Genomic DNA, 25,405 nt, shown 5'->3' with positions numbered 1-25,405 from the left:
CGCTAGGGATGGAGACTACCAATAGGGAAGGAAGTTCAGCCAGGTAAGTCAGAAATGAAGGTGTAAGCAGGCCCACAGGGGAGCCAAATAGCGTGCTCCTAGGAAAGGGAAAAGGAAAATTGTAGTATATATGGAGTCTGGAACCAGAGAATATCTGGTGGGGGGAGGCATTGTAAGGGGAAAGAGGAGGAGTTGGTACAGCTCCTGCCCATACTTCTGGATGGATAGGGGAGAGCTGTATAGTCTCCAGAGAGACTGTTTGTCCAAAGAGAAGTAATCCCCAGCCAATCCAAGAAGGCACACAGGGAGGCCCTGATTAGAAACACAGGTCATAACTGAAAAATACAGTGTAATCTTTTAAAGCAAAGGGAAATTTGTTACTATGCCTTAAGTGCCATCATCAAAATATCTTCTTGCAATTCAGCTAAACATGTTGTCCTGAGTTTCAGAAGTAGAGGTGGCCTTACAGGACCCACCACTCTCTCTACTAGTCAGTCCTAGCTTACCTAACCTACCTTCAAAGGTTTCCTCCTCACCAGAAAAATGTTATAAAAAGTCTTCCTATGTGGTCCCTAGCAGGTTTGTGCTCTTGCACAAAACATGCATCAAAATAAGACTGTCCTAAAATACAATGTGGGTTATTTCTAAGGTCCTACATTTAATCTTCTGTATGTATTTTTAATGGTCTTAGTAGTTCTCAGTGGGTGCATCTACACGTGTGCTTTAATGCACATTAGACTATTTTAATGTGCATTAAAGTGTCACTAAAAATCTGTGGGCTCCTACAGATGTGCATGGTGCCTGCTTTGGTGCCCTAGAAATCCAGTGCATTGGATCAGACTCAATCAGGTCTGCTGAAGCATGGAAATTGATGTGCTCCAACAGCCTTTTGCGTCATGTGTATCAGCGTCTCTGCACTGAAAAAATGGCAGCAGGGCACTTTGAAGTAAAACATTCTCAATGAACTTTAGTTCAAAGCACCTTGCTGCCATTTTTTCAGCATGGGGATGCTGATACATGTGACAAGTAGGTGCTTTTAATTAGTGCAGTTTGCTGATTAGAGTGCTCTGCATCATGTCCCAGAACACATGTAAAAATGCCCTATGCTAATTAGTTAAGGCACATTAAGCGTCACTTAAACTGTGCTCTTTAGTTAATGTGCATTAAGACAGGCTAACACACATTATCCTAGTACCTCACAATGGAGGTACTGATTTAATGCCCGTGTAGACATGCCCAGTATCTCCCATCCATTCCTTATCGTATGAGGAAAGGCTGAGGGAATTTGAGAGAGTGAATTATTACTTGGACAACTGCTTAGTGAGAAGGAGGTCCAGGGGGAGTGTGCCCCTTTCTTGACATGCTCCCACTCGTGGGTGTTACCTAAAAGGGCTGTTTATCAGCCATGAGCATGGACTCTTACTGGAATGTGACAGGTTAACACCTAAAACATACTCATTTTTACAGAGTAAATTATAAGAAGGGTGAAAGTAATGCAGCACTATGTGATATAATGGCCAGAAAATAAACATGGGGTACGTCTACATGTGCCCCCCGTGGCACAGTTGTTACTGCGTCGTCATTTAGTACAGTTATTTTTAGCGACGCACAGTTATTTGTAGTAGCTACATTGCTGTAGTGACGTACTATAGTGAGGTAGCTCACTACGGTGACATAGTGTTGGCATCAAGGTTTGTGCCTGCCTATGCTACATCGCCGTAGTGTGTTGCTACAGCATTGTAGCATCACGTGTAGACAGGGCCATGCAATATGAAGTGTATAAAGGAATGTGACAGAAGAGGGATGTGGAACTCATTGCCACCACATGTTATGGTAGCTGACAGTTTGCCAGTTTCAAAAAGAGGTTGGACAGATTCTTGGAGGACAGTAGCTATTGAGCATGGGAGTTAGGAATGCTGCCTCTGAATTACAACTTCCTACACCCTGAATGCTGGAGGTTGTAAGTGAGAGGAACAGTGAAAGAAACCTGGGTCATACCCAGCTTGCTCTACCTTTCAGCATCTACCCTCTGCCACTGAGAGACACTGGATACTGAGCAAGATGGATCTATGGTCTGACTTGGTAAATGGCAATTCTTAAATGCAGTTATATTTTCCTCCCCTGCATTTCTTTCCTGATTTTATGAGTTAGAGTGTTTTAATCTCTTGTATATCAAATGGAGTTTGGAGTGAAGCTTTTTACTTGTGCATGTGCAGTGAAGTCGTGGTTGGGGAGGCCTGTTCGTCTGCCACAGAGGTTGAGAGTTTTGTCATTGGCTTCAACAGGATGAGGCTTTCTTGGTTAATTCTGCTATTGAAATGAAATCTCATTCAAGTAGGCTAGCTAGCTTAAAAAGCCAGTGGTTTTCAGTTGAAGAAACTTAACTTGTTAGCACTACATCACAATGTTCTCTTCAGTTTTTACAGTAGTTACTCATTTTGAGTTCAAATTTGCCATTCTATAGCCTTCAATTTGGGTTCTTGGTCAAAGATAAGAGACTGAGATCACTGCCTGCTGATGTTTAGAGCAAATTAAAGCTGCACCCACATAGTGGCTGGATACAACCTGTGTTGTGGCACCATTAATTCTAAATGCACTCTCCTCCCTGCTATTAAACCCCAACTCACAGCAATATGTCAATGACAATTACAGATGGCCCATAAAGAAAATTTTTCATCCAAGTACCCCCTACTTTGGAGTGTTTAAGATATTGATCCTGATCCAAATTCTGTAGTCTAGTTGTACTTTACTGGCATTTGGTTTTACTGAGTTGACACCTCGAGCAAGTGTCTTGTTGACTCCCCTGAAGCCTTTGTTTAAATATGAACTTCAGCATTTGCCTGCTTGCTAGCACCATGACTGAAAGAGACTTGGGGTCTTGACTGACCACAAGATGAATACGAGCCACCAATGTGATGCTAACCAAACTCTGGCATGCATCCACTGATGCATCTCAAGCAAAACCAGGGAAGTCATCCTCCTGCTTTACTTGGCCCTGGTGAGACCGCAGCTGGAGTACTGTATTGGGCCTCCCACTTCAGGAAGGATATGGAGAAGCTTGAGAGAGTCCAGAGGAGAGCCAGTCATATGCTCCAAGGCTTGGAGGGAGGGCCGTACGAGAGGCTGAGGGACTTGGGACTCTTCAGTTCAGAGAAGAGAAGGCTCAGGGGGGACTTGGTGGCAGCCAACAACTTCATAAGAGGGGTACATCAGGACCTGGGAGAACATCTGTTCACCACAGCTCCCCAAGGTCTAATGGCCATAAACTCCAGGAAGGCCGATTTAGACTGGATATTAGAAAAAAGTTCTTTATGGTGTGAGTGTCCAGGGTCTGGAACAAACTCCCCCCAGAGGTGGTGCCAGCACCTACTCTGTATTCCTTCAAAAAACAGCTGGATTTATTTCTTGCTGGGGTCACTAGATCCTAGCTGACTTCCTGTCTAGGGCGGGGAGAGGAGAGGGGGCTGGACCTGATGATCTTTTGAGGTCCCTTCCAGTCCCTAATGTCTATGAAAACTATGAAATATGCTTTACTGTAATATAAGGTGATGTTTCCACCTGAAACACCTATTTTTTTTGTTCTGCCTGAAATTTTCTATTGATATATGTTTTGTAATTATGTGTACATATATAAATAAAATACAGCACACATGCATTCATAATAGGTTGGTGCAGCAGTTTTATTGGTAATTATTTAAGATGAGTAATAAAGCCAGGCCAAATTTTTGCCCGTTAGATCTTTATAATGCACCTTCCCATCATATGTTTTGTTTGTCATATGTTTAGGAGGGAAAAACCTCTGGCACTGTTTTTATCATATCCCTCTGCCTGTGATACAAGTACAATTCTACAGACCTCAAAAAAGAGTGTTTCCTGAGATTTTAGACCTTGGACCCATTCACTAGTTCAGGAGTGAATGTGGGGTTGGAAAATGGATGGGCTTCATATTTTGGGGGAAGAAAAATTTTAGTGATGGATTGTTGGAGTAACAAATTGTTTCTGCTCTAAAGGCTGTGAACATTAGTCCCAGGGGAGATGGATTAATGGCTGGAATGCTCCCTTTAGATATATCTTATTTAGTTGAACTGTAAAGTTGCGTTTTGACCCTGCTTTTTGGAATGCAGTAAATGTTCTGTTTTTCACTTGTTTTCAGAATTTCCATGTGTGTGTGAGACTTCTAAAATTTGGATGGCCTCATATAACTTCCCAGAGTAGGAAACAGGTATTCCTACCTTTTGTGAAGTGCCACATACATATGTGGATCTATATAAATGAATACTAATAGCAACAGAAACAGCTCAGGGTTTCACAAGCCAAAAGTTGTCACTAATATGGAAAAAGCAAGTATAGGAGATGAATAACAAGGGACAATGTAATAGAAAAAAAGCTTCACTTAGCTGAAGATTTTTTGGGGGTATGACTCTTTCACTTGCCACTTATCTTTTTGATGTATCCACTGAGAGCACCCACATTTAGTGGTAACTATTTTGTCTAGCTATTTTTTCAAAATTTGGAATGCAGTGGAAACTGTATTGGAACAATGTCTTGCTCTTTTTGAAGAATTTCTTTTTTATGTGTTTAGATTTTTTTTAGTTTTATCTTGTATTGCCTTTCCTTCTGCAGCTGATCCTGCCCTCATGGACTCCAACATCCTTCAATCAAGCCATTTCCAAAGAAGGCTAAGAGAAGCCAGGATGCTTTGAAACATCTCCTCTCCTTGCTGGACGCCCTCCATACCTGTGTTTCATCTGGCACAGGAGCCTGGACTGTAGAAGGCCTGCTGGCACCTGCTCAGAGAAGTCTTGGGAACTCCCTAGGCCTGTGCAATACAAAGAAAATCTTTTTTTTCTTTTTTTTTTTTAATTCTTGATTTCACTTTCCTTTAAGATTGTGTAACCCCAGGTCAAACTGGAACTGATCTACGCTAGAAATGACTGAAAAACAAACAAACTGAAAAAAAGACTTAACTATTTTATTTATTTCGATATTTAAGAGAGAAAATAAGTGCTGCAGTTGCACAGTATTTTTGTTTAAAATACATTTTACTTCAAAATTTAAAAGCAATTTTGTGAAGACGTGACATTTTTTAAAAAAAAGCACTTAATGTAAAATAAAGACTGAGTATTTACTTTAAGGAAAAAACATTTTTTAAATTATGAAAATAAAGATCAACTCTGCTCTCTCTTACTTTAAAGAAGCCATTCATACATGTGCTGGGTATTTTTATTTTTTGCAAATTGGATGTGGTAAGTGGAGATTGTTCTGGTTTACTTTCTCTTTAAATTCTTGGTAATATTTCCCTGCTAGATGTTTAAAATTTACCTTGTTGTACTGTATTAGGCACAAATTTGAACAACACTGTTGGGGAAGCAAAGAATAGGCCCTAAGGCTGGATTCTTATGATCAATTTTTGTATCCAGGCTCAAAGGAAAATTTGGTTGTCTTCCATTCAGATAGTTGTGTCTCTTCTATCAAGTAAAACAAGCTTTGGCTTTTCCAGCCGTGGGGATTGCTGTTTGCTGAAAAACATTTAAAAGATAGGAAAACAAATCAGTCGATCATAGTACTGCTTTTTCTTTTGGTAAATCCACAGTTGATTCTGAGCTGCTTCTAATCTATAAGCGCTCTGGCAATGGAACTTCCCATTTGAACTAATAAGAGGAGCGTAGACCCAGAATAACTGAGCTCTAATATAATAACTACTGGAGAATGAAAAGCATGCAGAAATGCATTTAAAGTATGCCCAAAAAACCCCAAACAAAACAAAACTGGTGCAACTCAAGGGGAGGAAATATGTTATATGGAACCTGAGTGAGGACAGAAGAGTTCAAAACACATTTTCCATGGTGTTAGCCATCTTCCAATAGATGAATCACAGGACCTATCTAGTTACCCATCCATTCTCATGGGCTAGCACAGGATTGTTCCCTGCAGTGCTTTGCCTAGTCTCATTTGAAGAGTAACGATGCAGGCTAGCCTGTTTTCCTAGAAAAAAGTCCTTGGATTTGAACATGAGACCTTGTTTACAACAGAAAAAGTATACCAAACCTGCCTTTCAAGCTTCCATGCAGCAAAAACATGATGTTGATAGTATGGTTGATATTAGTTCTCTGAGTGAAGTAAACTGTAGTGGCAATAACCTTTGGAAACTGGTATAACTGTGTAAAGTAGGGTTTATGCTGGTATAGAAATGTTGCAAAACAATCATACCCCTAATCATCACTTATGTTTTGCCTGCAAAAGTTTCTGAAGTGTTGACCTGACCTAAGATATATTCTAGCCCAGTTAGTTACCTGATGTAGTTATTAAATCATTTATTCATCAAAGGCTTGTATGAAGAACCCATCTTCTTGCCATGGACAAGAAGATGGGAGTGTATATAAAGAGCTTGATCTTGCATCCTATGTCTTGCACGTCCAAGACTTCAGTTAACCTTGCCAGCAGACTAATGTGTGTGAAAAATGAAGGATCTTCTCTTTCCTGTCAACAGTGCAGCAGTTCCCAAAACAGGGGTTACAGCACAAAAGCTTGAGGTTATGACTCCCCCATGAAAATCTAATGGAAGTCAGGCATATATTGGAAGAGTGATCACAGCTTGACTAGTAGAGTCAAAGACCTGGAGCTAGGATCATGGAGCCAGAAATGTTGTTAACTTCTGACTTATGCCCAAGATTGCAGATTTGGGCAATACAACATCTCCTGTAGAAGCGCTCCCATTAATTTCAATGGTATAACTTACCTTCTTGACATCAGTGAAAGCAGGGTTAAGCCTCTTGTTGGGCTGTTTTTGAATATCTACAGTTGTTATACTGCCTTTAGAAAAAAGAAATTAAGTTTTGTTCCTTTTAAATATAACAAGATGCACAACTATAATGAAGTTCTGCAAACTTTAGGGTCTGTTTTTAATTTGTGTAATATTCTTATTAAATAAAGTCCTCTTCTGATGCCCCTATTGTATATTTCTTTGTAAATAGCCCTTTATCAAACAAATGCCACAAGAACTTTCTAGTGCACATAACCATCTTTTAAAAAGACACTGTCAAATACCATACTTGTTGTACATACTTTTCTAAGCTCTCCATTGTTTACAATACTTTCTTTGAAGCTTAAAATAAAACTTCCTTCTCTATTGATTTTGTTTTCCTTTTCCGTTTTGTAAATGAAGATTTTTATCCCTGGGTTTTATTTTGGATTTGTAGTGAAGCTTGAAATTAACAGAGCTTCCTTATTTTTCTTTGTTGGTGGGACTTCGGGAACAGTGTTAGTCACTTGGAATTGTGGAAGTAGGCAGAGAATAATTTTTTGTGTAGGACTCCTGTAAATAATTATTTGCCAGCAGTTGGTGGTAACGATGGATCTTTTTAAATGGGCTTATATATGAAGGAACTTCACAATGAGATTAATACCATTTTGTTAAGGTAAATCAAATGTTGAGTCTAATTTATTTGACAGTGAGCGCATTTACATGAGATGTTTACTGCAGAGTAGGCATATTAGCTCTGCAGTACATCTCATATCCACAGGTGCAGCCCTATTGGGCTGAAGGAAACCAATTAACTTGGCAGCAGGGTTAGTACTTGTCAATACAAGTACTCTCCTGCTGTGGAGTTTTTTACTCCACTGCAGCACATGTATAGACACTGACACGGCTGGCTGGGGCATGAGAGCGCTTAAGTGCAGGCACTACCTGGAGCATTCTTGGGCTATAGCCTGCCCCTCCACAGCACATTGAGCCCAGTCAGAGCAGCCCTGGGCCCCTTGCCAGCCAGGGGTGCTCAAACCCAGCTCAATGTGCTGCGGCTCCAGGCACACATGTAATAACCGTGGTGCCTGGGAGCAATAAACTCTGGTGTGATATATGCTGGAATTTATCGCTGCATGATAATAGCATATGCAAATGCTCCCAGTGTCTCTTTTAAGCAGATATTTTTAACAAGTTATATCACTATTGAATTCAGATCCTAGCCGTCACATTTCCAACATGCCTCTTACTGTAGGTGACGATTTCAAGCCTTTGGTTCAGTTTGTTCTGTTTCACTGAACCTCCCACTCCAGGCACAGCTTTTTGTTGTAGTAGGAGTGATAGGGAAGGGCAGAGAAAAGAGACACTCTTTAAGATCAGCTGGAAGACCAGCCTTTTGGGCTAGTTTTTTTCCTTTGCTTCATTTTCCTATAGCAAGCATGCTGCCATTTATATGAAACTCTGTTGGGTTTCTCCTTTCTACCCTTCACACACTCAGATTCCAGCAGTGGCTTTATATGACCTTTTTAGTGTCTGTGGCCACATGCAATCATAGCAGCTGGATGCAGTGCTTAAGTGGTCTTTGATGTTTGACAAGAGAACCCCTGGAGTAGTGGAACCAAAACTGGATTTAATGATAAATAAAACAATGTAAATGAGAGGAAATTCTATAGAGGAAGTCTTATAGACTCCAATTGGGATGAATCCAGTAGGGCTCCAGATATATTAAACTAAAATCTTTAAAACTGTGGCGAGAATGAAACCTCATCTGTAGAATGTTAAATGTTCCTATGTCATATAAGTTCTATCCCTGCAATAGGGAATTTATCATTCCCTGTCTGGTTTCATAGCATTTTCCACATGCAGAATTTTTTTTCAGTTAGCAGTTTGTTTCTTGACTTATTCAATATGATGGGCAGCTGTTCAGTGACAAGGACAAAGAAAAACTGCAGTAAAAAAGCAGACCCTTACATCTCCCTGAAAAATGGATAGGAAGCCTAATGATTTTCTCCAGTTGCTCCTGTTTCTTCCTTGAGCTCCAACTCAGCTGAAGGCTGGTGTGGGCACTGACCAATCAAGGACAGAAGGGACCACCTGAAAGGGCTCCACTGCTTATAGTTGCATACCTTTCCATGCTCAATTAATGTGGGCCATTGACCCCTTTCCTGCTCCTTCACCAGAGGTTCTGGACAAGTGGTTTACTGGATATTTCTATTAGAGTGATCAGCAAGAGCGGACATTTAAGTGAACCTTTTCAGGCTTCTGTTGTTACCCATTCAGATGACAGCTACTGTTGCAGGCAGAAGAAGGCAAGGTAGAGATGCACCTTATAGACTAACTTCATCAGAAATGCATAAACTTTTGTGAGCCACAGTTCATGTCATCAGATGCTGTGAAAAAGACCCTAAGATAACTCTGTATAAAGGTCCCATTTAGAAGGTAGCTTAAAAACAAACAAGCAAACAACCCCCCCCACTAAACATAAAAACCCTGTAAGATCTACAGGCAGCATTGTTATTATATGCAAGTTTTGATTCTGTAGACACTACCCAAAACTTAAGAGAGCACTGGCTGCCCCCTTGGCTCAAAGCACTGCTAATTCTGAGTGTACTTTTGGGGCCAGGTAAGGTATAATATATTAGCTAGCCAGGTCTTTCTCTCAGCCTAGAAGGGCTCCCGCTGATGAAAGGTAGCAGGAGGGGAAATGATTTTTCCCCCCAGAAGCTGCTTTCATCCTGCATAATCATGACTGGGCTTGCATTGTTCCCAGCTTTGAGATTTATGTCGAGGGCTGTGAGCCTGCGGGTTGTGGTCGTATGTTCTAGGAGCTGTGTGGAAAATGGTATTGCTTGTTTGATTTGGCCTAAGAAAGCGTATTTTACTTTGTATAACATTTCTGATTTTTTTTCTCCATTCTGTGCTGCACACCTGGTCAAAGTTTGGGTTTATGTGCTAAAACTGAGCCCATCAAGCTTAGCCCATTAGAGCCATCAAACTAGCAGAGTATGTGGGAGTATATTTCCTATTCTCTCAAATGAATATTTTAATATTCTTTTGAAGTGACAGCCTTCTCTCCATTTCAGTGCTATTCTTCATCCTGCTTCTGTCTTCTTGGTCCCTGACTGGGATCCCACTTGCTGAAGTATCCCAGTTTAGGAAAGGATTTAAGCATTAACCAATCTCATTGACTTGAGACTAGGTTTATGCTTTCCTGTACTGGTACTTGTGTTTGTTTAAGTTTTCCATTGTCCCATTGCAAGTGCTGTTTTCTTTGTTCCATCCAACCTGGTCATTTAAGTTTAGTCTTACCTCCACTGAGACATAAGATGAGAGACGTGTATCCCCTTATTGCATCCCTTGACTCATTGGTGTTTCCCCAAAGACCCCAATTAATTTTTTTACCCTCTCATATATTTATAACTATGATTCGGATTATTTTTCATCCTTTTGACATGTAATTCTTTATTATACCCTGATGGGGAAAGTTTACCACTTTTTTTAAATGTAGATTTTTGGAGCATGGTTTTGTCTTTGTTAAAATAATAATCTAAAATACAATTAGAAACAGCTGACTAGGTTTCAGGTTAAGATAGAGGTATGGTAGCACTGAACAAATTATATTCTGGCCCCAGTTAGCAAATTGTTATGGAAAAGGTGACATATTTTGACTTATGATGCATTGAAGTTCTATTAATTGTTGCTGCCTGCCCATGAGGGGCAGATGCTTGCGACATTTCCTTAAAGGAGCAGTTCTTTGACTTCCTGGCTGATGGAAAGCTGTGCCTTGCTGTGGAGATACAACACCTCCCTATACTGTATTTCACTGGTTTTACCAGAGAACTATTTTTGTCCTTTGATGCCCTTACCACAGCAAATACATGTCTTCCAGTTCATATCAATGTTCTTGTGAATATCTGTGATCTTTTCAGGAAGATTTTTGTTTGGATTGTATGCTCTGTCCACTCTGCTGCACCATCCTGTGTTTATTGTCGTAGCATCAACAACCATGTTGTATTTTGAAAGGAGAAGGAATATATCTTTCACATATAACCAACTTCTCTGAAATGGATTAGAGGTTTTAAAAATGCATGGCAAGAATTTTGTTTAAATATTTCTGGAGACTTAGTTTGGCAATTTACATTTCTTTCGTCAAGTTACAGGCATTAGTTACACTGTGATTTCAGGAACAAGTACTATGACTGAAGCCAACTCTTTGTGGCAAGAGGAGCCGATTGGATGTGAGGAAGTCAAGAACTATGCAGTGACTATTTTTGTAAGCATCAGACACCCAGTTAAACACAGGTAATACAACAATATGCTGATAGTGAACTTCAGAGAACAGTGGGGGCCAGACTTTTTGGGAGGCGTCACAAATAAAGCCCCAAACCTTCCCTGAATGCCACTCGGACCACCTATTTGCTGCTCTGCTTTTTGTTTCCTACTCTGTGCTCCCTGCCCAGTCTGCTTCTCTGCTTTCTGTTCCCTGCTGTATCTGCCAGTGTCCTGCCTGCCACCTTCCTGATCTGCCATGTACTACACTAGAAGGCTACTGGTACCACTTGTGGCATCAAGCTGTAGGCTGACCACCTCTGTCATAGAACACCCTCTGCAACAGGATGTATCCAGCCTGGTTTGGAGTCTGGCACTGACAAATTCTTTTCCCCTCCCATCCTTTGCACAATATTGCTTTTCTATGGGTATGGTTTATTTTAATGCAATGACACTCAAACCCCTCCAGCCCCTTCTCCAGGCTCAGGTAGTCATTTCAGCCACCATATAACTGTCTTGGCTTAAAAGTCTTTCCACTCCATCATAAGAGCTTTTTCACCCAGCAGGCGCTTGGTCAGCAGTTTCCCTTCATTGAAGCCTATCTCTGTCTCTCAGGCCTGCCTTCTATCTGAAAGATTGGAGAAGTTATTATCTACCCCTTTCCATATACTCTGTCCCTCAGAAATTCTCAGGTTGCTATTATATTCAAGAGTAGGTTGGGTTCTCAGTTGCACACTCTCTTCACCTGGAGAAGTAGGCTTCATCTGACAAATGAACTTGCAGTACAAACCTTATGACACTTATACACAAGCTCCTAGGGCCCTGTTTTCCATCTTCAGTATGAGCCAGATTTGTAAGGGTATTTAAATATCAAAAAAAGCAGATAGAAATTTCAAAAGCATGTAGGTACCTACTAGGTTCCATCCTGCTTTGGTAGCCTAAAGGGACCTTACAGGGACCATAAGAATTACAGCCACTGATATTATTTAAAAGGCATATTGCTAGTTCTCTTGAAGATAATTATTAAGGCATTTTTGAGAACTAAGGAAAAGGATGTGAGAGTTATAAGCACTCTTAAGTCTCTCTAAACTAAGAGGAATCAAAGACATATGGAAAACCTTGAAAGACTGGACTAAATGAGAGTCTTGTAAGCACTTAGTCACCACTAAAACTACCTATTACCAACTCAAAAAGCCCCAAATGGTAGCAGGGACCTATGAGTTACAGATCCAAAAAGGATTATATGATAGCACCTTTTAGCCATAAATAAATAAAATGATATTTAATTTTCATGATAGCCTCTGCCCAATAATTCATTTTGGCAGTGAGAATGAACGTGGCTAGTAGTACGTTTAATGAGGAGCTTTTGTGTCCATTGCACTGGAACTGGCTAAATTTATTTCTTTTTTTTTAATCTACCGTCTATTTAGCTGACAAGAATATCATTTATATAAGTTAAATGAATACAATTACCTTGTTAATGTGACTTAAATTTTGACAATAATGTTACTTTGATAGAAATGTTTTCTAGGTTTTTGTTTTCTAGGTTTTAAAGTAACAAACAGTGGATTTTAATCTGCCATTTTTCTCCAAAAACCCCCAAACTCCACTTTTTGGTGCATCTTACTGAAAAGCACTGTCAGCATTAACTGCACAAATAACTGAACTGAAAAAAGGGAGCTAAAAGTGTTTTGCATTGAATCTTTTGGGGTTTGTTTCTTCTTAGTGGACATGTATACATGTGTGCATTTAATGCACATTAGCTCAATTTAAGGCGCATTAAAAGATGTGCTTCTACATGTGCGCATCCTTAATGCACCTTAAAAATGGCAATGTTAGACTATTTGAACCTAAATTTGATACCTGCATAAAGCAAGTATCAAATTTATGCATGAATAGCTAAGTTGCATTAGTGGATGTGTAGACGTGCTAATGTACATTAATGTGGTGTGTGTCCATTGACTTGGGAATAACTTTAGTCCCAGGTCATCCGCATACCAGTGTTAATGCACCTTAGCATGTGCATGTGTAGACACATGCCTAAATCGCCTTAATGTGCATTAGACTAATGTGCATTAAGTTTAGGTGCGCATAAAAGCATATGTGGACATGACCAGTGAAACACATTTTCTTCCTGGATTCATATGAGTTTTTTAAAAGACTAAATCAAGGTAATTTACCAAACAAAAATCACTTTTGACATGAAAAAAGGCAAAATGTTTTGTTTCAATTGCATTTAAAAGTATTTTGCCTTCCTGTTGAAAAAAAAATTCTACATCATTTAACTAAAACTATGTAGTGCATTTGACTGGAACTCATGAATGGTTTTGGTTATTTTGAAACTGGATGTCTTGGCAATTAAAGTATTTGAAAAAGCTTGCCCAGTTCTAATGAGCACTAACTGATGCTTTGCAGCTTGAAGTTAATTAACTAAGCACCTCTCACGAGATACTGATGAAATTTTGAAGTTAAAAAAAAAAAGTAAGGTGCCCACATTAACTAATTTTTTGGCAGCAAAAGAAAACCAGGCAATATGTTTACCAAATGGTAAAAGGAAAAATTAGAAGAGCGTGCAAATTTATTTTTCAACTTCTAAGATTGCATTACAAACAATGGAGAGCATGTTTTAAACATACTACTTACTTACTAGCTGAAGGAGTCCCTTGAAATGAGTGAATGAAATAACTTATTCAGAATTGTTTTTGTTTGTGTTTAGCTGAGTGATGCAGTATTAGTTATGTGGGAGTATACAACTACACTGCTAGATTAGCAATAGCGTAAATTATAAGCAGTTCAACAGGCTTGCAAGGGAAAGCCAGAGCTGTTGCATTTACAGTGTATGTTTGTGTAGGTTATGAACCATTTACCCATCTTGTGAATTTATCTACCTGTACAATACATAGTTACCTCATGTAACAGCAGTGAGGTTACTGTATATGCAATGGCAAAAGGTCTTCTGCCTAGTTATTTCTTAAGTTTATTTAATATTAAATGATGAACTTTAAATAATTTTTCTGGAGTTTGCCATTTGATTTGAATTTTCTGGAATCATTCTGGCTGCAAATTAATGAGAAGCTGTTCTTAATACATTCTAACAAGATCATTTGTTTGGTTGAGAAGACTGCTAGTATTTCACCTCCATTCACCATTTAAAACAACCCCCTCATTTCTGTCCAAAAGTCCTTCGTGTCTGATGATTGTTTCATGGCCCATAAGTGAAATCAGGCCTGTGCAGAGGGCCTCTGTCTCTGCACTGCTGAAATCTCGTACCCTTATGATGGAAGGACCTTGTGTTCAAGTTCCTGTTTGGTGTACTTGGTCCAACTTTTACTTGAGGGGGAGGTGTATACATCATAAAATAGTGATCCTATTGGAAATCTGACAAGAGAAACCAAAGCCTGCCTGGCCCAGGCAAATTTACTAACCCACACCTAATGGTTTCTCAAGCATGTACAGGCATATTGGCAGGTTGATGTGAGGAAGTTTGCACTGCCAGTGTTAAGGCTGGGTTTGTGGTTAGATGACATTTTGCATCTTTTACAACACCGAGTTCATGTGAAGATTGTATTCTGGAGTAATGCTCTATTTGCAGTACTGCAAGGCTTCTTTGTAAGTGTCGGGGGGAATATTCTCTGAAGGTCAAAAAAACTTTGAGAGAAGGGGAAAAAAAAGCCCACAAACAACCCTTGCAATTGAAAAGAATTTTAAATGGCCTTTTTATAGTAACAAAGTTGTTATAACAGTCTAACCAAAAACATCTGTGGAATTATCAACTCGGAGAAGAAGTCATTTCAGGGTTTGAAAATTTGGGTGACACTTGTGGTTCCAGGAGATCATCAGTTTTAGTTACAAATTGCAGAGAAATGCTGGTGAGACGGCAGTGTGCTTGGGACCCCTTTCTACTCCCCCCTAACAGATGGCATTGACAGGGTCCGGTGCATGAATAGAGAGCTGTTCTTTTCAAGTATAACCTTGAGCATATCTGTATGCTGGACAGCACTAGAAGTCCCTGCAGACATGCTGCTGTCTGTTTGTATTAGCACAGTAGTTTAACAGCAGGAATGTTAAAGCAGGAACAGGTATTAGGGCAGTAGTTAGGGTTGTTGGTTCTAGCAGATGGCTGGATTTTTGCTCATATATTAAAAAAGGGATGGAAATAATATTTTTAAAATGAGGTTGTTCAAGGTCCTGATAAACAGCTACCGAGACCATAGCCTCCCAAAAGCCTTCCTCTTGCTATCATTCTTTTTTTTACAACTACTGGAAATCATTGGGTCCCCTCTGATAGCAATGCTGCAAATAGGCTGTGGGGGATGTCCATTTAATGCACCACGCAACACTGGTTTAACCAAGCTTTTAAAAAAATGTATCCCCCCCTCCCATTCTTATTTCGAGTGTTTATGACCAAGTATTTTTGCTTGGCTGCTCATTTTGAAAGGGCTGGTGAACTTGCCAGTTGATTGAAAGCTCTGTGGTGTGTGAGCTGGCCTGGCTGGGGAGACTGCAGCACATAGTGACAAGGGCTGAGCTCAGGATTTTGTTTTTATCACTGCAGTTTGTTGGAGGAAAATTAAAAGGTCCCCCAGGCAAGATGGGTGCTGGCTTTCTAGTTCATAGTGATTGAGCCTGTCTGGATCAGCGTCCTACTTCTGTCTCCCAACCTTCCTGTGTGTACCTTTTCCTTGTTTTTCTTGACAAAAAGCACCTTGTACTGAAAGGAATGCAGTACTAAGAATGATGGACACAGCAGATGCCCAGGATGTGTATAGGCTGGATGTAGCAATCTAGGATCCTCACTCTGGGAGTGGCATGCTCTGCCAGTATCCCTGGGCAGTTCATGCTTTAGAAGTTGTTTTATTTTAGTTATTAGCATGTATGTTCTTGCTACTGAAACCCCTGGCGTACGGAAGCTGTGCAATGCCTTAAGGCAGGTTTCCTTCCTGTTGGTATTGGTAAGCAGCAGAACAGCCTTTTGGCAATTAACAGATCATTACCCATAATGCTATGCACCCAGTGATGCAGGCTGGTGGATTTTTTTTAGAGGTCACTCTGACCTAATTCACCCCCAGGAATTGTACAGTGCTGGCACGGCTTATCCAGTTCATTAATGAGCTGATGCTTCAATGCAAGCTTATTTGAGTGCCTCCACGGTACTTTTCCTTAGAGAAGAAATAGCCATTTTGCGGAGCAGCCAGCAATGTCTAATAAGAGTCAGTTTGGGAAAGATGGAAGCCGAACACTTCTCAGGATAAGAAATTGGGGGCAGACAATAGAGTCCATGTATATAAGGGCAGGTTCTACCCATAAACCTCCCAGCTGCAAAGCCTTGGGGCCTATTTTGCCAACATGTTACTTCAGCTTTATAACAGTTTAACTATACTGAAGTCAGCGCAGTGGTGAATCAAGCTCTCTTTTCTCAAGCACAGCTGGAGGCATTAATCAATGAGCAGAGCATGCTCTTGTGCAGTGGGAAACTGCCAGGTATGAGTTGGGCCTGATTCTTCACTGCTTTGTGCTCTTTTATGCCTACCAATGGTGTAAAGCAGTGGTGAATCAGGCACATGTGTAGAGCTACACTTTGTTTGCTGTGCAAATCTGTCAGCAGAGTTACACTGATGTAAAACTGGTGTAAACTGAGGGAGAATCAGGGCTACTATCTCTCTTCCACAGTATGTAAGTGGTGGTAATAGTAATTTGAAATGCAGAACCAGGTGACACCTTCCCCTCAGTTGTACCTTGCCCCTCACTTTCATTCTGCCTAACAAACCGTCTCCCCTTGATGATTTGTAGTATTCCAAATCTATGAGCACACTGAAGCTGTGGGCCAGATCCCCAGCCATACTAGGAAGACCTTGCATGGTCTTAAACAGGTCTTAGTGGCTGGATGGGGATTTGCTTAGACTAGGGAAATCTGTGGGTGGTGGGGTGTTGTCTTCACAACTCCTAGGACAATGATATGGCAAAGTGGGGGGGAGGTAGCCAGAATGCAGTGTGCTCTGGAAATCTCTTGCCACGCCAGCTCTCTGGGTGATTTCCACTGGCAGTTGTACATTAGAGCAGCCTGGAATAATTTAGGGCAGAGGCTGTCTATCACCCCCCAAGATTTATACCTTGAAGCTTTAATCAACCCAAACAAATAATGGTCCTTCATTTCCCTATCAAACATGGGTTCCCTCCTCCTCCATTTTCCTTTGGCTCAAGATCCAGGGCAGCAGGCAGTATAGTATCCAGTTCTGTGCCAGTGATGTGTATGGTTTGTTTCTGATGATTTCGTATGATTGGACATGACAGCTTTATGGCTTTGGAAAGGAGAGATTCTCAGGTGTCCAGTGAGACATACAGCACCAGCTTGTACCCCTGGAGCTAGATCAAGATAAAGGATTCTGCCACTATGATGTGTTATATATATATATATATTAATGTAGATTTGGATAATTTTAAAGACCTTTAAAATCCACTGATTACATTTTCCCTCTTTTCCTGCTAAGGCATGTACAGGTGTTCTTTGTATACAAAGGAAATCTAGCTTTACAGCTGAAGAGAGAGAAAGAACATACCACTAAAAAATATTTCAGGGTGTTTTAAAAAGTAGAACTCCTGTAGAATAAATGGCATATGCAGAAAACAAGATAGTAAGAGGTGATATAAAGGGGTTTTACTAGCACACCTTTGGAAGGGAGTAAATAACTTGCTTATGGCTTTGCCACTGTTATGTAGGTCATCTCAAACTCTCACAAATAAATCTTCTATTACACACCATGCCACCATGAATTATTTTCTGTCCTGTGTGTGTCTACACTTACATGCATCCATAGTTACATGCATCAATATTATACTCACACACATCCTTTGAGTCCCATTTCGCTCTCAGTTAATTCTTTGCTATCGGGGTACTTGATTGTAAGGGCAGAATTCAACTTAGTTGATGAATTCCTAATTTTCTCTATAAATGTCTCTCCCATGCTTAGAAACATTTTAGAAGGAAACATGTTGTGTAGAACAGTCAGAGTTAGAAAGAGAAGATTTGGCTGACTGTTTTCTGAAGGCTCAGGATTTTCCAAGAAACTGAGGTATTTTGGTAGGACTTACTCCTGTCATGAGCACTGGGATTTGCATGACTGAAACTCTACACAGCACTTTGAAACTGTATGAGCTACCATAGTAAAGCCCACACTAGGGAGCTTTTCCAATAACCAACCACTTTAAAGCTTCCCCAAAATTTCCAGTATAATTTTGATTGTCGGCCACAGGCCAGTTCTGCCTTCAGTTGCACATATGCAATTCCCATTGACTTTGCATATGGAATAAGAGTTTTGTTAATCCTTTGAACAAAAACTTAAAAGAGGTCTCATTCTACTTGTGACCAGTACTTGGTCTCTGATCTATGTGCATTTCTACACTGGAACTGGCAGTGCTTGGGAGCAAGCTATTGTCTCTTGAATGAAGCTATCTGGACCTCCTAAGTGCCAGTGCATAAAAATGTCTCTCTCTCGCTCTTGCTCTTCCACTCTTGGTCCCTTGCTCTCGCTCCCTCTCTTGCTTGTTTAGAACTCTGTCCATACTGATTGAGGAGATAATATGGGGTCAGGAAATTAAATAATAGAAACAATATGCTCAGCTACTGCATAATGCTTTCAGAGTTCCATTGATTATTGAAGGAATTAATTGTACCACAATTACTGGCATATTGAAGCATATTAGGCCAGGTACAGACATTGCACTTTTACTGGTATAAATGATTGGAAACTGATCTATTCCCATAACAGAACAGAAGTTCAGCACACATAGGCTGGTTTAAAAATGGTGGAACCTGGTCTAAGATTTGCTTCCCCCCCCTGCCACACACACACCAAAGGGCAAGTGTTTGCTCTGCTTGTTACTGAGCCAAACTATGCTGCTTACAGAAACCACATAACTTAGATCGATTCTGCCTTGGGCTTTTTGAAAGTCTGTACCTAGCCTTAGATTACAGGAAAGCTAGTCTCTGACCAATTCAGGTTGTCCTATCTGCTAGCAAAGAGCAGTAACTATTTAGGACTTATTTCTGTAGCAAAGCTGTATTTGGTTAGCAATATCTGTATCACTGGTATTGTCTCCTTGAAAAATGCCTGCCACCTTTCTGTAGGGGTCATTGATGAATGTATTTGCATAGTGAATCTGCTGTTGTGTGTTCCAACAAAAGGTCATGTTTTCTCACTGTAATGTCATTGGCAAGTAGTCATTAGATTTTTAATGCTACTGCTTTCCTCTTTTTACCCCTTAAAATATTGACTGGATTAAACAACACTTAGTAGTGACTCATGTAACATGTTTTGCTTATTTAAAAGGCTAAATCCAGATGTTGTCTGTCCTGAGGACTGGGGATGAACCTCTTGCATGCTAATCACTTCTCTGACACTGATTCTTTCTCTGGGCATGGCCACATCCCTTAATGTCTATGTGCACTAGCTTCCCTATGTGTAAAATGGGGATTATGAGACTTCCCTGGAGCTCAGAGAAATTATAGTGATCAGTGTTTTAGATCTTCATCCTACAAATACATATGTTTATAAATAGTCCCATTTAAGTCCCCAGGCCCATTTATTTGCATGAAAAGGTCCTAAGTATTTGAAGAACTTTGAAAGTGCAAAATGCTGTGGAAACCCCAGAAATATGTAACTAGCATTTCTGAGTCTTTAGGTATATGGTGATTTTTTATTAAAGTCCCAGTTCCTGGAGTCCCCTGATTACAAGAGAATCATTGTTTTAGTTTAAAAATCCATCTTTCTAACCCTATTGTTGACTGTGGAAAGCTTGGAAAGTGTGCCCCAAAGGCTCAAACAATAGAAGACAAATAGAATAGGACCTACATTTAAAAAAAAATAAAATCTTGCGAATTTTAAACTAACGTCATTTGGGGTGGTCTGGCTCATATTTAAAATGCTTAGATCATGTAGTACTATGTATCTGGAAGAGTTGAGGGCTCCATTTTTAGGAAGATAAGTGAAGACTGAATTTGTACATTAAATGTAATAAATTGCACTGACTGATGGAATCACACATTACTCTTTTCTTTTTTGAGAAATTCTTCTAATACTGAGTCATGTAAATAGCTCTTAAAGCAATGCTTATTCAGTCTTAGCAAGGTAATAGGTCTTGGTTTTGCAATCATTTGCATGTAAAACTTCCATTACGTGGATGGGGTGGCTGTGACATTGCATTGGACATGATAGCTGAAAAATATATCACTGGTTGTTTAAAGACTCCACTGAATAGTTTACGGGATAGATTCTTATGTAAGGTAACCAGGAGCCCCAGGGGTTTTCATGATGCTATTGATTAAAAAAAAAAACAACCCACCACCATATAGACAATAGAGAGGAGAGAACTGAAAAAATACAGTAATTTTGTCTGACAGATGCACTCTTGCTGGGTGAAAAATCCCTTTTGCTTTTTGTACATTATTTTTTTTTGTAAAGAAAGCTCTGGTGCTTATTTGTGTCTCAAACTCATATTTGCTTTCATTTGGAAAGGATTATTGATTGGGTTGTTAATTTAAATAGTCTGTAGTGGTTGTGACAGAGCACGTGGTCACAATTAATCTTGCACTGCAGAATTCATTATTGAAGAAGCAGTAATGAGCCATTGTAAGGTCTTTACTGGTCACAGAATGCCTGGATGCAGCTGGTCACTACTGGCCTTGATGTCATTCTTGGTCTTTAGAGTCACACAATCAGTGAAGCCTGGAGAGATTTAAAATAGTTTTAAAGGCATCTGTGCTAAAATCTTCCTTTCAAATACCCTGCGCCACCATTGGATGCATACTTAATGATATCCCTTGTAAGTGATAATACCCCCTCCCCCATTCCTCCCCAACTGCCTCATGGATGTGGTGCAAAACTGAACACAATGGCACCTGAAATGCGGGTCTGAATCCAGATCTGAATTTCCATAAAGATGAGGAGCATTCAAGATTTTTTCCTTTGAAGCCATCTATTCTTTGGAGTGGTTGCTTAGTGCAGGTTTGACTATATATGTTGTTTACAGCAGTTGTTCCCTAGTGAAAGTTGTAGTTAGAACCCAGTTACGGTCAGTTAGAAAACTGGCAACGTAAACATGTCACTTTCTGCTTCACCGGCGCTGGGTATATTTTAGAGTCCTATCTATTGACTTCAGCAATGCTATAAATTTCTACTGCTCTTTCCTTCTGTTAGGCCTGCAGAGGAGGATACAACAAATGGGAGGGTGATCTGGAGTCTGCTATAACTCCGGCATCATCAGAATTATTAATGGACCCTTTACTGCATGTGTTGATTACCCTAAATACAGTTTATCACAGGACTATAGAAATAAATGTATGCCTAGTTCACAATCGCATACACACTGAAAATATGCAGTAAAACATTTTACAGCTCCCTGTCACACACAGCACCATCCCACATGTCATTTCAGCCGCTGCGCTTTATACAGGCCTTTGCAGAAATACCTGTAACTGTCAACAGACCTTTTCTGTTACAAACCTGAACCAATCGAAATATGTCCTTACTAGACCCAGACATGTGTCCTATCTGCCTGTCTTCCACCAGGCTTGGAAGCCCCTGAGAAGGGGGAGTGCCAGGGGCTGCTTGTTGTGCAGAAGCCCAGCTATGAGATCTCTCTTTTGTGCTGTGAAGCTTTCAGCATGTCACAAAAAACACAGAGCTTTGGGCAAGGCAGAGGGACAGTGGGGAGGTTAGATTAGAAGGGAACCGGGAGACCATAGGCAAGAAAATGCATTTGATTTTCATACTGTGAACTGCATTCTGACATATACTCCCAGTGCTAGAGGCCTGATCTGGCTCTCAGAACAGTCAGTGACAGTCTAGAAGGGGTCGTGCTAACTACAAAGGAGGTTTCTAAATATGCCGGCGATCCTGACTTTGGAGGCTGGAAGGAGAGGTGTCTCTGGGATAATCTCTCAATTTAGAAGGAGAGAAACCCTAATCGAACGCAGAGAGCCGGTCCTCAGGACTTGCAAGTAATCTGGCTGTCTGTAACCTGTTCCATGATAATAAAGTTCTGCGGCAGGGTATGGAAGCCTTGGGAGGAGAGACAATGCTCTTTTAAAATCATTCTTATTCTTCCTGTAAAAAAGTGTGTCATGATCAGTGCTAAAAGATTTTATTAAAGATAAATGTTCTGTAAGCACTATTATTATTATTTCCCATATCCCTCATTTTAGCCTTCACAGAATGGAGCTGATGTCTCCCTGGTAAGGCAAAGGACAGAATAGATGTGCTAGATAAAGATGGCAGGGATAGGCAGTGAAGGACCTTCAGGTGTAGGATGGGAAACCTGAACTTCATGTGGTGTCAGAGAGGAATTTATTGGAGCGATTCCAATGACAGGGAGATGCAAGCAGAACAATAGTGTTAGCAGCTGTGCTTTATTTTGAATAGAAAGTGATGTGGTGCCAGAGAAGCTGAGAGGGAACATACTATAATGGTCAAGACATGAAATGATGAGGTCCTGTATCAAAGGAATAACAAGCAGGGTTGGTGCTATGGACAAAACGAGGGTGTGGGGTTGGGAGAGCGCTGGATGGGCATGGTGTCTGAGAGCTGGGGAGGAGCGCAGAAGTCTTACCTATGCCAGGGGGCTCAAAAGCACCACTGCAGCATGGTCTGCTTGTACAACAGCAGCATGGTGTCCATGCCCTCAATGGCTGCTGCAAGACCAAGGCTCCAGGGCTACTTGTGTTGTTAGAGTGGGGGACAATTTTGGCGCCCCTCCTAAGTTGGCACCCTACCCAGCCACCCCTAATTATGCAGTGTCCTGAATGAATATTTTTTGTGTCTGGACATGAGAAGAGATTAGATTCTAAAAATGTGATGGACAATGTAGTGATAAGATTTGGAAACAGCCTGGATAAGTAGGACAACTGAAGGTGGTTCCTGCATTATGGAGTTGAGTGAGGGGAAGGTATTGTCAAGAATAATAGATAGTGCATGTGTGCATACAGACATACTAATTTAGATTTAGTTTATTTAATTCCAGGTGCTGATTTCATGTGTAGCAGAATTTAGCACTTGCATGATTACAGAACGGTGCTCCTTTGTTTGAACGGCCTTCTTTGAGTTCAGCACTCTGCATCTTTTTTTTTTTTTGGAAGTCCATTAGTTTCTGTTCCAATGTAATTTTCCCTTCTGCATAGTGCGGAGTGTTTCTTCAGTGTCCTGACATTAAAATGAAGCTCTGTTTTGGCTGGGAGTCAACCCTGGAGGAAACAATCTAGTGTCATGTCAGGTTCTAAGGGTCCTGTAACAGCAAGAATCATTTGAGTTGCTCTGAACTAAAGATGGGCGCATATCAGAAAGTCTGTTTCTGGATTCTCAGACTTCAGGATTCTTGGGTTTGCTCCATTACACAGATTGATATCCTTTGAATGTAGCCCTGTGCTACATTCAAATGCTCCAAAAACTGGAGGGTTTTTGTCTGGATCCATCACTTTTCTGAATGATCAAGAGTATAAAATTGACCGGTTCTAATGCTGATCCCTCCTTCCTTTTGTATTTCCTCTTCTTTACTATTTCTTTGTTAACTTATGAAAATCTGTTTTGCTACTAGACGTCCATAGTTCTCATGCCAATACCACATTGGAATAACCAGAAAACCCAAATCTTTCTCACAGCAATTGATGACATTTGTTTATATTCTCTAACATTATTACTTAAGTACCCATCAATTCTCAGAAACCATTTACTTAGCAGACTAGAAAACACAAAAATTTCCAAATATTACATGGCAGTGATAGGAAAGTATAACAGAAACGCACACCACTGAGGGATTTGGTGATGAAAAGAACACTCCTATACACATGCCAATTGTAGCCATTTCCAGCCTTATTTTTCTTACTAGCCAAGTGTCTTTCACTTTTGTACTTTGATCCTCTTAAAAATATTTCCACACCAGTGAAATTAAAAGAATTTTTTCCTCCCTAGTTATAGCTGTCCAATAATAATAGACATACAAAAAGGAACACTTTTTATATTTTTACCAGTGTCTAGAACTAGCATTCAATAGACGTGAATGTATCTGTACACGTATACAAGTATGTTTATAGTCCACCTTTCCCCACGCACTATGCAGCTTATTAATACTAGTGCATGTCAGAGATGGAAAATGTTTGTTACCTGAGAAGAAGGACTTTGTGTAACTCCAGGTGGCTTAAACTGTCTTGAAGGGTGATTTGGGGGTACAGTACTTGATTTCAGTGGTGTTTTTTCTCATTTTGTTTTGCAGAAGGAACACTGATCCTACCTTTGGTTTGTTTGTTTGTTTGTTTGTATTTTTCCCCTCCAGAAAGCCCTTTGCTGACCCTGCTACTGTGGTACTGCTGTTTTGCAAAGCTGGAGTCGACACGCATGTAGGGGTGGGGTTGTAAACTCCGGCGATTTGTCCTTCCCAATTAGATGTGACTGTTCTGCTAGCTTTCCCTTCTTTATTCCTTTTGTTTAGTTTGTTTTGGGAGTTGTTGGGGTTCTTTTCTTTTGATCCTGGAAGGTTAGCGGTGCAATTTGGTTTCTTCTGTGCCAACCAATTTTAGTAGCACAGAGCTCTTAAAAACACAATACTGCTTCTTTCCCCTTCTCTATGTTCTGCTCCTCTTTCTCCAGCTAAGTTTTCGAATTGCTCCTCTATTTGTAGCTCTTTGGTCACTAGGAAGGGAAGCTTTGAAATGGGAATAAAATCTCCTTTCAAACCAGGTCCTTTAATCAGGTTGAATTAAACTGCCAATTGAAACCTAGTCCAATTTCTATTGAGATGGATGGGTTCTCTCTGAAATTGGGAATGTTTCTGATTTCTTCCTTTCTCTCATTTTCTTTCAAAGAACATTTTTAAGAGCTCTGAAAAAAACTGCTTTGCCGATGGGAAAATGGGTGGGGTTGAATCTTATTTTTCTTGTGCCCGGCAGCGAAAGGGTTAATGCCTGCTTTCCTCTTTGGTATCTGTTAGTTGCAGCCCATGTTGTGATCAGTCCATGTCCATGTGCGTTTTGTCCCCAAATTTAATAACAGTTAATGCTAATAAAAGTAAAACTGAATCATTACAGTCATTTTTAATTTCCCCCAGGACACCCAACCTGCCTGCAGTTCACCACAAACATGACTGAGGCTGTCAAAACCTATCAGTGGCAATGCATTGAGTGTAAATCCTGCAGCCTTTGTGGGACCTCTGAGAATGATGTGAGTTTATTTATCTTTTTATGAAAATTAGTACTGGTGAAGCTACTGCAAGTACTGACCTAAAGGGTGTTTTCTGTTTTGCTGCAGAATATTAAGTATATTGGTAGCAGAAGTGGGTCACTCTGCTTCTGCTACTGGTTCTCCAATTTCCCTCAGCCCTGATCTGGAAAGAACAGCTTCTAGGTACTTC

General features: G+C 40.3%; 1 protein-coding gene across 13 annotated transcripts in view; it reads left to right on the top strand.

Moving 5' to 3' along the window:
* DPF3 (double PHD fingers 3) overlaps window positions 1–25,405 on the top strand; it is a 210,376-nt gene that overhangs the window by 163,437 nt on the left and 21,534 nt on the right. For 7 of the 13 annotated variants that reach the window (XR_002103955.1, XR_002103951.1, XR_002103954.1 and 4 more), the window contains exon 9: window positions 25,103–25,215. Coding sequence is in view for 3 of the 13 variants with exons in the window: in XM_019551349.1 (XP_019406894.1) it covers window positions 25,103–25,215 (113 nt within the window). In the remaining 10 variants the exon portion in view is untranslated. Of the gene's footprint in view, window positions 1–4,623; window positions 7,134–24,331; window positions 25,045–25,102; window positions 25,216–25,302; window positions 25,399–25,405 lie in introns of those variants that run through there. The other 6 variants (XR_002103958.1, XR_002103959.1, XR_002103957.1 and 3 more) reach the window with 6 other exon arrangements.

This window comes from Crocodylus porosus, unplaced genomic scaffold (genome assembly GCF_001723895.1).
Source record: "Crocodylus porosus isolate Cpor-Errol unplaced genomic scaffold, CroPor_comp1, whole genome shotgun sequence".
NCBI classification, from domain to species: Eukaryota; Metazoa; Chordata; order Crocodylia; family Crocodylidae; genus Crocodylus; species Crocodylus porosus.
This window is presented reverse-complemented; position numbering and strand designations above follow the sequence as displayed.